This window comes from Macaca fascicularis, chromosome 9 (assembly GCF_037993035.2).
Source record: "Macaca fascicularis isolate 582-1 chromosome 9, T2T-MFA8v1.1".
In the NCBI taxonomy this organism is placed as follows: Eukaryota; Metazoa; Chordata; class Mammalia; order Primates; family Cercopithecidae; genus Macaca; species Macaca fascicularis.
Window position 1 is genome coordinate 127,023,087 of NC_088383.1, and position 12,727 is coordinate 127,035,813.

General features: G+C 37.4%; 1 protein-coding gene across 4 annotated transcripts in view; it reads right to left on the reverse strand.

The window, feature by feature from the left end:
- The window catches only part of RAB11FIP2 (RAB11 family interacting protein 2), a 41,948-nt gene that overhangs the window by 12,190 nt on the left and 17,031 nt on the right, over positions 1-12,727 (reverse strand). For 2 of the 4 annotated variants that reach the window (XM_005566553.5, XM_005566551.5), the window contains one exon: positions 10,247-10,286. The exons of the other annotated variants lie outside the window; for them this stretch is intronic. In XM_005566553.5, the coding sequence (XP_005566610.2) occupies positions 10,250-10,286 (37 nt within the window). In that variant the 3' untranslated portion in view covers positions 10,247-10,249. The remainder of the gene's footprint in view (positions 1-10,246; positions 10,287-12,727) is intronic. 4 annotated transcript variants of the gene reach the window in all.

The window sequence follows — 12,727 nt, forward strand, 5'->3', positions numbered from 1 at the left end:
ACATCTTCATTTTAAAGGTAAGGAAACAAGTCACAGAGAGGTTAGGTAACTTGCGTGTGGTCATTCTATCAGCAGCTGGTGGAGCTGTCTGGGCTCTAGACTCCGTCCTCCCATGACACACAGCCCTAGCCCCATTCTCTGTATATAGATTTACTTAGTGAGCACTGGCTGCACTGCAGAAGCCCTGAACATATAGGCCACATAGATGAATCAGAGAACAACAATGTTGCATTTTGAGAAGGCACATGGTAGAGATGTACTTGTGGGAGGTGGGGGAGAGCACTCTGGATAATTAAATTTTTAGACCTCATAGAGAAATGAAATGTTCTATCACAGCAATTAGTCAAGGAATGCCTAATTCATGGAAAAAGCAGGATTTAAAATGACATGAAGGATATGTTTGGCAGGCTAGACAAGGAGGGCTCTGCAAACATATGGCGTGGCCTGGGGCTGCCAGACAGTAGCGTCGCTGCAGGACACGGAGTAGACTGGCAGCGAGGCAGCAGGGTCAGCAGGGGCCCATAAAGGTTCTGATGACGTGTTCCTCAGGCCCAATCTGTAGAGCAGGAGGTAATCTTTGGACAATGTTAATCTTTTCTTGTAAATATTTTAACATTTTATATTTGGTGGCATAATCCATCCCATTGCATCCTTGACATTGAACAGTATTATGACTATATAAATTTCACTATATGTCTCAGGAAGAAATCAGTGAACCAAGAAACAGAAATATCGGTATTATATTTATTGCAATAAGGGTTTTCAAGGAACAACATTTAGGACAAAGATTTTATGAAAACCACAAAACTAATGATATGTAGTAGCCAACCAGAGTTTATGAAACTAAAATGTAACTCAATGGCCGCTCAAAAATGCCTGAGAATTCCTAAGAATGCTGAAAAAGTCACAACTGTAAGGGGAAGGGTTTGCAGTGCAGCAAGCTCGGCTACTTCTCATTCTACCTGAGTGATCTGAGCCACTCTCTCCAGCTCCCTACAGTGCAGATCTGAGTGAGAGGCTCTTGTACCGGGTATTGTCTGAAGTCTAAAGGCAGAACCCCTCCCTTGTGGTCTGCTTTATATCACGCACTGACATGTCAAACACTTGACGAACACAGTCATTCATGGCTGCCTTTTTTGATCTGTCCTTAAGGGGGAAGAAAGAGTTAACTGAACTGGATTGAATTAGCTTGGTGAAAAATAAAATGTCTCTATTTATCGAAGTGTGGCACCAATTTGTGATATCTTTCTCTTTGGACTGCCGTCCTCATGTCAGACAAGATATCGAATAATTCAGTCTGACTGCTCAGCCGAGCTGCTGACAGGTTAAGGAAAATGGTGTTTTTAATCAGGTGCAAAATAAACCTAGACACATTCACATTTAAAAAGGAGTCTTTGTAAAATGAAACTACAGAATTTAAACATTTTAAATTAGTATTTTAAAAGTTATTTTAAATAAAATGATTTACCTTAACATTCTGAAGTTTTTACGCAAAAGCATCAATAGTTTTACTTTGTGATATTTCCAAATATTAAATAATTTTCCCTAGTAAACTCTAATTCTAAAATTTGAAATATTTTCAAATATTTCTAGGAATCACTAGTATCTCTTCTACAATATCACTTGTTAATTTACGTCAAAGTTAAAATAATTAAGTAAAGAGATAAGAAGTAAATCAGTGAGGACTTGAAACTGTCCTTTAATTTGTGCTATGAACTAATCTTCTATATATCAGCCAGAAAATAACCCAATCATTACAGCAAAAAACCTGATCACCGCAGTAATCACTATGGCATTTGGCAGTGATCAAAGTGGGTTTTTTTGGTTGGTTTGTTTCTCTTTCTTAAACATATATCTTCTTTTGAAGAATACCTAAGGAGGAGAAACTATTCAGAGTAAAAAGTGTACAGTGCTTGCAAAGATTTAAAAAAAAAAAAACCTACATAAGAACAAAGATCTATTAAAACTGGTTAACAGTGCTTTTACAAGACAATGCAAACTGTAAATTCCTCGTTCTAGGATTTTTAAATCTTTCAATGAGAAGTCACATAAAAACAAGCCTTTGATGGGCATTTAAAAGTAAGTATTTTTAGAGTATTTTAGAGTACTATTACACCTTCCACAATAGCTCTTTCCAAACCCCGTTACTGCTGGAATTATAAAGCAAAGTCCATTTTGGTCTACACATTGACTCATTTTGTATTTAAGAAGTGAATTCAAATTAAATGTGAAATCCAGGAGGTGTGCCACCTGGCTGGGAGGAGGGAAGAGGAGGAATAGGGAAGGGGCAGGACAGGAGTAACTTTCTCAAACGCCAGTCAACTCCTTATTGTGTATGGGAAATAAGTATAACTTCAAACTATCACAGAAGAAGTGACATTAATTATTTTTAAAGGAGTGTGTCCTACTATCTTGTTTAACTGAGTGGGCTCTAGAGACTTGGGGCTTCACTTTCATGACAAAGGTATATCCTGAGAACTGTGACATAATGTAACAAAAATCTTCAGTGAGTCTAAAAGGAGGAAAAGAGAAACACCCCATGTATTTCATCAATAACAAAGCATAGAATAACATCCTAAAAGCAACTGTATTTATTAGACTTTAACTATAGTACCTTTCTGGGCACTTTGCATGTTAACTCACTTAATCCTTGTAACAATCCTATGATGCGAGTGCTCTATTTATCTTCATTTACCGATGAGGAAATGGGCACAGAGATGGTAAGGCGCTTATCCAAGGTAACATAGTTAGTAAGTGGCCGAGTTAGGACACAAGAAAGGCAGCCCCACCCCACAGTCCAAGCTCTCTAGGCATAAGCTCTACTTCTTCCACAGAGCTGCTCTAAACTGTCAGTTCTACTGTGAGCTCACTGCTGGCTGGTTTTGAGGAGCCCAGTACAATTTCATGAGGCTTCTTCCAATCAGAAATAATGATTCAGAAAAGTCTTAGATTTAGTCTAAAAGAGACAGAATAATGGCTGAAATGCAACAGGTTTGGAAATAACTGTGCTCCTGATTTTTTGTTTGCCCCTCCTGCTCCACTCTGCCCCTCCCTGCATGCCAGGACACTGACCTCTGGAGAGTGTATCACCTGGGCTTGCCCACTGGCTTATTAGGTTCTGCCACTGGGAGGCACCTCCAAGAGGTTGGAGCACTGAAAGCATACGAGGCAGGGTATTTACTCCCCTTCCCCCAGCCCCATCCCACCACTGCCCCCCTCCCTCCCTGCTGGGCTGCAATAGCATCTCTACCTACAGCCACAGCTGCAGCTAAGCATGCAGTGCTGGTCCCTGGTGCTGTACCACTCCTTCTTGATGTCCTTAACCCTGCCGACACCTTCTCCACTAAACTTTCCTCAGATATTTGTTTTGAATGTGTCATTTGTTTCCTATTAGGATTCTTAACTGATACATGAATATAAAATAAATGCCATAAACCATTCACTTAATAATTTAAAATAATTAAGGACAAAGGTTTGTTCTACTTCGCTCTTAGAAAAGAAAGAACCAAAGAAAAATAATTACTCACATGAATTACCTATACTTCCCTGTTCCCTTCAATTTCTGACTTATGCTCCACAACTACTTATTTTAACATTTTTTTCTTTTCAAAATATGCATAGCCTCTTCTTACTTTGTAAATAATTCACTGCTACCCTCCCCTCCCCGCCCTCTCCAACACACACAAACTCCTAGCCTTCATTTGACAATATGCTTTTCATATTCACAGAGCTAGAGTACTTGTGTTCAAAATTATTTTCCATTTAGGATTGCATTTTTAAAGATTCATTGCTCCTGCAGTATGTAAAATGGTATAATTACTTCAAGTGACTTGGATTTGAATAATACCACCTCATATTTACATATTGTCTTACAATTTATAACACATTTTCACAAACTGAATTTCTCCAAACATTTCCAAAGGAACAGTAATCAATAAAATCTTATACCATAAAATCTCATACAATCAGAATCCCATCTGATCAATCTCACCTCTGACACCCCCTCTCTCCTAGAGACCTGCTGGTGTACTCCCACTATCATCCCAGTTGTCTCCTAATCCACCTGTATTTACTCACCTCTCTCACCAGGACTCGCTGACAGTCCATTATCTCTTGGACATTCTACCATTTTTATTTGCCAATCTCTAAACCCTACCAAGTAGCCCTTGCTGACTTTGTTACCTTGACTCATTCATATTCTTTAATCTGAAACAACTCACACCACCAATACTCACTGCTTCTTTGACGAAGGCCACCAACAAACCATTTTCACTAAAATCACCTCACTCTTTAACCTCTCAACTCCATGTGATACCAAATGGCTGCTCCTTCTTTTTGAGACTCACTCTTCTTGCTATCTGGTAGCCTAACTTTTCTTCTATATTTCCAATCACTCCTTTTCTTTGTTATCTTCCTCTTCACCTTTAGGTGGGGAAAACTGGATATTTCCTAAGGTTGTTTTCAGGCCTTTTCTACTCCACCTTGGTGATTTCATATTCTCTCACCACTAACTACCATCCCTATATGGATAGAGGACTAGTAAATTTTTTTACCCACCAATCTCTTTACCCTTTATAATATCATGTTTACAAATGTCTGATCAAAATCTTGGATTGAATATCCTACCTGTCCCTGGAAGGCCAATCACCATGTCTTTTAGAACAGTTCTGTCTGGTTCTCTTCCTTCTCATACCACCAATCTCCTGGGCACCCAAGGTGAAGCCTCAGAGACACCCTTCACTCCAGTCTTCGGCTTACATGCCTCACAAATAAACTGCCATGTTCTCACCATTCAGCCTCTGCCACAGAACTCTCATCGTTTACTCCCTGCTCATTTTTACTGCTACCTTTCTGACCATAAGACCAAATTGCCTCCTGTTGAGACTACTGCAACAGCCTCTTCAGTCTCTGCCCATCCCTCCTTGTCCAATCCAGCCTATTCATACTGACCATGGCGTTCTCAAGCTCAAGTCTAACGTCATTACTCATCTGTCACAAAACTTTTGACCTCCAACCTCTTCCTGAATGATGACAAAATTTCTCAGTCTGGCTTTCAAAGCCCATTGGATTTTATCCAATTTACCTTTCCAGACTTATTGCCCACCCCCTAATGCTGAGGAACAATCTACTTCACTGTGAAACAGAAATGCTACCATCTATTTCACAGAATTAAAAGAGGGTTAAAAGAAATGAGTATGAAAATGTTTTGTCTGACAAAGTGCTTTTCAAATACATGGTATAAAAGTTTGCTTCTGTGCATCTATCTTACCCCTGGATCCCCTCCCTTTCTACTGCAAGCCACTTAAAGGAAGGAACCGTATCTCATTCCTCTTTTCATTCCTAGCATCTGACACAGCGCCAGCATGAAAGATTCCTAACAAAAGTATGCTGAATACATTAATAACCAGTACTTAACAAAAATGTGTAAAAACTGGGGTGAGTTGACTGAGTAAATCAATGGTAGGGCAATATAAGTTCCACCAACAAGATCCCAAGTCCCCAAAGAGTGGAAGAAATAATGTTCCTGAATAAGAAAGATTATTTATATCTATACCTGATGATACATTAGTGGAGTGTTTTTCAGTTCTTTTTAAGATAGAAAAAATTATTCTCATATTTAAGTCAATAGGAATTAAAGCACATTTTCAAATTGGTGGACTACCAATAGAATCAATTCAATCAGCCAGTTTATCCAGTATGCCAACTAGGTCTACCAGGATAGGTATCTGACACAATACAGATTAATTAGAGATTTTTCTGGTAAATCCTGAAAACATTTATTCCACAGAGGTTACATGTTGAAGGGTTTTTTTTTTTTTTTTAATGTTCTTTAATAATCCTCTTTCCAAAGCTCTAAAAAAATGAAGTGCCCACAGAGATTCCACTAGAGAGATTTCACTGGAATCCTTAGCACATTCCAATTATGTTTATTATACATGCAAATAAGGCTTAAGAGGCAAGACAAAACTAAGTATTTTTTTCTTTCTTTTTAGAAAAAAGCAAAAAACTCAGTACCAAATCAAATTAATGATATTATAGATGAAAGGACTACATCCTGTCTCCTGGGACTGGGCATGTACACCAAAACCTGGATGACAAAACAGAACCTAATACATAAATGTCTATGGGGATTAACAGTAATTTACTTATTAATATTCTCATGGGGTATCTTTTATGAGCTCTCAGAGGCAAGACAGTTAAAAATTGTGGTCAGTGACACCAAAGATCATGGACAGCAAATTCAGACCTAGCTGCTTTTCCATAATGAATAATGATGAATATGTTGTTGGTGAAAGTCCTAGAACTTGAGGATTTAAAGACGTCTATGAAATTAAGGCTTGGTTTGTCAAGGATATAATAGTCAATCAAGTCTAACTTACACATTTCTCCTGGTAAAGAACAGAAATAGTGGTTTAGGCCTGCAATTTCAGCACTCTGGGAGGAGGCAGGTGGATCACTTGAGGTCAAGAGTTCGAGACCAGCCTGGCCAACATGGTGAAACCCCGTCTCTACTAAAAAATACAAAACTTAGCTGGATGTGGTGGCATGTGCCTATAATCCCAGCTACTCGGGAAGTTTAGGCAGGAGGACTGCCTGAACCTGGGAGACGGAGGCTGCAGTGAGCTGAGATCACGCCACTGCACTCCAGCCTAGGCAACAGAGTGAGACTCTGCCTCAAAAAAAAAAAAAAAAAAAGAATAGAACTAATTATTTCAAAGACAGTCAAACAACACACAAATTTCAACATAAGGCCTATGGATTCCAAAAGTTCTCCATTCCTTTAAAACTAAGCTTCTCACCTTTTTTTTTTTTTTTTTTTTTAGTATCCCTAATACATAATAAATCCAACAATACGCATAAAATTTGACATCTCAAGTTAAAAACTCAGATGAAGTTTTGCATTTTACTACCACAATCATGTGTCTCTTGATATAAAATGAATATTTTCTCCCTAGATCTTTAGGAAATGTATCACTTTCAGAAACTGTGTTGTGTTTGGCCTGTTACCCTGAGTAGACCCTTGCCCGCCACCTGCTACGTACCCATTAGTTATCATCGTGTGTGTGTGTGTGCGCGTGTGTAATCAAGTCCTGTTCATTTTAGCAGGCAAACAGGGGGCAGGAGTGATGAGAGCAAGGCACCCGCAAGCTAAACCCAGAACAGACTCTGCCAGTCTACGTTATCAAGACAGACCCGGTAGCCTTGATCAAGCTTTTCCTGCAAAGAGAGAGTATAAGGATAATCTGGAGAGATGTGACTCTTCCATGAGGGTGCAAGCAAGGCATCCCTGGGTCCCTGTGAACCAGGTGAAAAAAGCCAGAAGGCCCACAACACCCTGGCCAAAAGCACCCCAAGCTGGCTCTGTGTGGGCCTATGACAAAGCTATGTTCTGGAGAAGTCATGGTATCCTCTGGTTACCATGAAGGCCTCAGGTGTTTAAGAACAGCCTGCAACGAAGCCCCTGGCCAGCAAGCACCCACGTTCCTAGCCCCAGCCATCTCTGCAGAGCCTTCAAGGAGGGACATCAAGGCAGCCAGACTTCCAGGGGCCCCCCAGGTGGGTGACGCAAGCCACAGGCTCCTACACTTGCTTCTTAGAAGCAACTGCTGGTGTGACTGGGGGATTTCCACCACTCTGCAACCCAAGTTGAGAAGCCGTAAAACATTCTTGGCAGTCAAGAGTTTGTTTCAGTGGGGCTATTAAATTATAAAATTTTTGCCAGAAAAGAATATATTGTTTTGTGTAAAACACAATTTCCGGGCCATCCCCCAACAGCTGAATACAATGATCTTATTATAAATTGTACATTATACTATACAACTTTCAGTCAGCTTTTTAAAATGTTTCTGCATGAAGAAAAAAAGAAACTATTCAAAGAACAATTAAAACAGGTACCCACTGATTTAAAGAGTGTACCTCTAATACACATTAATATCTGCAAATTTCTTATGCCACAATAATTTCACTATTATCCCATTTCTGTAAGTTATATCATAAAAATGTTTCACTACAAAAACTTTTTGTTTGGAATCTAAAATCACACTTGGAAATGCAGTTTTTCTGAGTTCATGTGCACCTCTTTCGATTCTGGCATTATTACGTATGTAACAGCAATGGCACTGTTCTCTGAGTTTTCCTAAAATAGTATTTTCATCACATCAGTCATATATGGAAAACTCTTCATACATTCTATAGCATCAGGTGCAAATTCTTCATTCTGGTATGCTAAATTCATACGAATAAGGTCACATCTCCACTACCACTTCCAACCTTTAATTGTTTTAGGCAGGCTGGGTCCCTGAGAACCACTTCACACATTCATTTTTACCTCTCTACCTTTTCTCATTTATCTTTTCCCCTCTGTCTTCACAGATCCATCCTTCGAGACTCTTAGTTCTACCTTTTCTGTAATGCCTAGACTACCTAACCATACCCACCTAATCTATAATTTTTATCTCTATCAGCACTTACCAACTGTACCACCCAGGACAGTTATTTACAACTAGGACAATTAATTACACATTCTATATCTACCTGCTTATACTTTTAAAGACAGAGACTTTGCTTTGTGCATCCTTTGTATCAGAGTATCAACATAATCCTCACAGAGAAAGAACAGCAATAATACATATAATCAAGAAAGAGAAAAAATTTCCATCCCTTATATCAAATTCAAAAATAAACATCTAAATCTTAGAATGTCACCCTAATATATACTGTCTGGTAGTGTAAAGATGGGAGGCACAAAGAGTTGACATTATAGATCTTACCCATCTCTGTAAGTACAAGAGATATTATTCCATAAAATGATGTGATGACAGTCTAACAATATTTAACAGTCAAATTTTGGTTATGTATTTTTTTTTCTGTTAAGTGAAGAAGATGTATTTTTTAAAACCAGGATGACAAAACATTAAAAATACAACAAATATTATTTCTGACATATTAAAGAACCTTGAATTCAGAGGCTACTAGAGTAGAATCTTATACTCCTGATGAAAAACAGAAAAGAGGGCACCTGCACTGACATAGAAATAAAAGAGCCAACCTCCAAATCTTCGTTGGAAGAGAGACACTACTGCCTATGTGAATTTCCTAAGGCAATTGCCCTTTTCCCAAAGTGCACTGAAATTTCTGAGGAGTTTTCAATAAGCAGCCTTTATCTTTCCTACTATCACAGTCTGAACTGCCTTCTTTAACAATCTAATTTGAGCTCAGCCATCTGAGTTTAGGAAATTGTCACCATGCCTTAATGGAAAGCCACAGCTTAGGTATCTACCCTGCGATATCCTTATTAGTGCTATGAAAGAATTTCTGAACATAAGACTTTATTTATATCAATATTTACTATAATAGCTTTGCCTTATAAATTTTCTACTTAATACAGAGAAAACTTTTACTTAATTTCAATGTGGTTTTAGTTTTATCTCATCAAAGATTATTGCTGAACATATGTCTTGAAAGATACTTGAAAAACTATCAAGTTTATTGCTTCCTGCCAAATGTATGTCCTTTATCAGTTGGTGAAAACCAGAGGCTTCTAAATTCTACTTTTATTTAAGTTTTTTTTTTTTAAATGAGAAGATATTATTACTTGGAAAAAAATTCCACCTAATTTATTTAAAGCGATTGTTAAGTATTCTGTAGATGCTGTGTATATTAAGATCATAGCAAGGGCCATCGTTTCTGGATGCACCGTGTGTCAAACACTACCCACAGTACTTTTTGTACAAGACATTATTTAATCTGTCCTACACCAAGGTTATTATCTCCATTTTACAGCTGGAAAAATGAGGGTGTAGAAAGGTTAAGTAAGGCCACACGGCTAAGAGAGACTCAAACGCAGACCTGACACCTAAATCTGAACTCTTAATACTTATCCTATACTGCCTTCAGAATATCCTATTATTAGTATTTCAGTGTTTTCATGTTGTACTGTAAAGCCTTTCACTGAAAGAAGTGAATCAAATGTACTTTCTGAGTCAAAGATTAAATTATGTTCAGTATGATTTTCATTTTTAATTATTTGGAGCATTTAATTTCTTTGAAGATAAAAAGTCTCTACAAAACAAATGCATTGTAAACCTCTAGTAAATAAAATATGTGATTAACTGGAACACCCCCATTCCCATACCGGGCTCCGTAACAAAGAGTTCATTATCCTTAATGCAGAGCTGCTGCAGCACACTCACTAATTGGCTCCTTGGTAGCCTAAAGTAGCAAACATACTTCCTCAGGAACCTACCAGTCAGGGAATGACATAGAATATAGCTCCATGACTCCAACTAGAAAAGAAATGGTAAAATTACTAAGCTGTTAATAAACAGCTAACGATATAATAGTATTTAGTCACTTTTTATAAATTATCCCTTCAAAACTTATCTAATAATTTTCAAAAAGAGCTTTGCTGCCATTTACTAAAACAGAGTTGTCTATCTACTCATGCCCCAACTTACAAAATGATGTTCCATGGTCAAGATCAAGCCCAAAGTTCTCCCCTTTGAAGAAGCACTTCCCAATTTCCAGTAGACTGAACTGCTCTTTCGTCCACCTTTCCACAGTAAACTCCATGTACTTCTGTTTAACACAGTTTATTCGGCTTTGATTATAGGTTATTTCTTACACATCCCTCTCCATAACTGGTGTGGCTAGGACTGTCATCCCCCATACCTCCCCAACCCTAGCAGAGTTTTACACACAACATTTGTTAAACATTTTTTTCCTTAATAGCAATTTGAATTAAGGTATACTCTAAGAAGGCCAAGCTGATTCACCTAATTGCTTTTAAAGTGGTATCAGTACTTTTATACAAGATTTCTAAGCTTAAATATATAAAATACATAAAGACATTTTATTTGGTGTATAATATATTAAATATATAATAATAACATTTTAATATTATAAGTATTTATTACATAGCAATATATTTAATACATCATATCAAAGAGCAAGAATTAATCCTTAAAATATAAGTTCAAAGAGACAAATGTCAAATGTCTGGACCCTAATAGTCTTAGAAACCAGTTACATGCATGTAAGAAAAATCACTTCATAATTAATTTGTATCACCAGCAGCTATTTAAAACACCTCCGCTACAAGATAACAGTACCACCATAAATTAAATATACAGGAACGCTACCTGTATTTCAAAAGTTAAAGCATTATTGTCACGGGAAAAAAGTAATCACAGATGACATCATCATAGTGGCCCAACTGGAAATGTTCTAAGCATAGAAGCCTGGAAAAGTAGTGTCCACAGAAGCGAGGGCTAATTATGTAAGAAACGGGATTTATCCTCTTAGCGAGAAACTAACAAAAAGTGTCCAATGGAGACAACCCTTTGGTCAAGCCAAAACCACTGGAGAGAAATATATTTAGTAATTTCAGTGCTAAGGTGAAAGAAACACTTTAAATGCATACATTCACAAACAGTTACTGAAATTTCCACTCTTGTGTTCAAAGAAGCCAAAGTGTTTCAGTGTTGAAAAACAAACTTCCAAAAGCTGCTACTGTTTTCATGCTAACTTGCTAGTCTCAAACAATTCAAACACCTAATTCCTAGTCTCTAAAAAAAAAAAAAAAAAAAAAATCCAAAATAAACAATATAGCACCTCATTAAAAAAACAAAAGAAAAAATTCAAACCTTTCTATCAAGACTACAATCCCAAGTTTGATTCAAAGACTATAGACCTGACATTGTTGTACTAAATTAAATGGATTTTTAAATGCTGCATTTTATTAAACTTAAGACACCAGCTGAAGGCATATCATTGGAATAGTTTTTATTGTCTCTTCTCCCTTACCAGTTCACATATTGTCCCCTACCCAAAAGCAGAATGGGTAAGTCACATAATGGGTAAATATTTCTCAAAGATGTTCCCTTCTTTTCCCTCCTCACTGTCAAACTTCCTCCGTCAACTCTCACTAAAACAATTATAGTAACTTCCTAACTAGTTTCCCTGTCTCAAGTCCTTCTTCCCTTTCCCATCCTCTGTCCTCAACAGCTACTTCATGATAAAAGATAGTAATTCAATCATATTACAAATCAACATTTTCATGGTTCCCCAGTGTCTATACAATGTCCAACCCTTAATATGAAATTCAGCCCTAATATTTACACACTTTTTTCTACAAGCACACAGAGCAGGATTTATATCTCAACAATATGATTTCCTTATATATAGCAAATATGCCAAAAATAATAATGAAAATATCATTTGATTTGCAGAGCTGAAATTCAGGAAAAAATCATCCTGATGGGCTACAGTAGCACCACTGAGACAGCAGGTAACTGAATGAATCAGGGGCCTCGCAAGGGCCTTCTTTATATTCTTAACCTTTAGAGTATAACATGTTCTTAATAAATGTTTGCTGAATGTGGGAATTTTCTGAGCCAAAACTCAAGATTCGTACTTCAGCAATTTCAAATTTACACAGGAAATAACTGGACCAAATATTTGAAGCTGGAAATATAAAATCTCAGACTTGAAGGTAGCATAGGGGCATGACTGGAGGAACCTGGACATAACCTGTAAAAACCAAACTGGTGCCAGGGCCACATCTCCTCGCTGGCCTAGATCCTGACTGTTTTAAAGGAGACAAGGAAAGCAAGGTTAATTTGCAATAGGCAATTTTAACCAGCAGGCCACAGGTAAAAAATAAACTGTAAATAAATGTTTAAGACAATTTAGAATCATACAACTGATGTGTTTCCAATGCATTTTT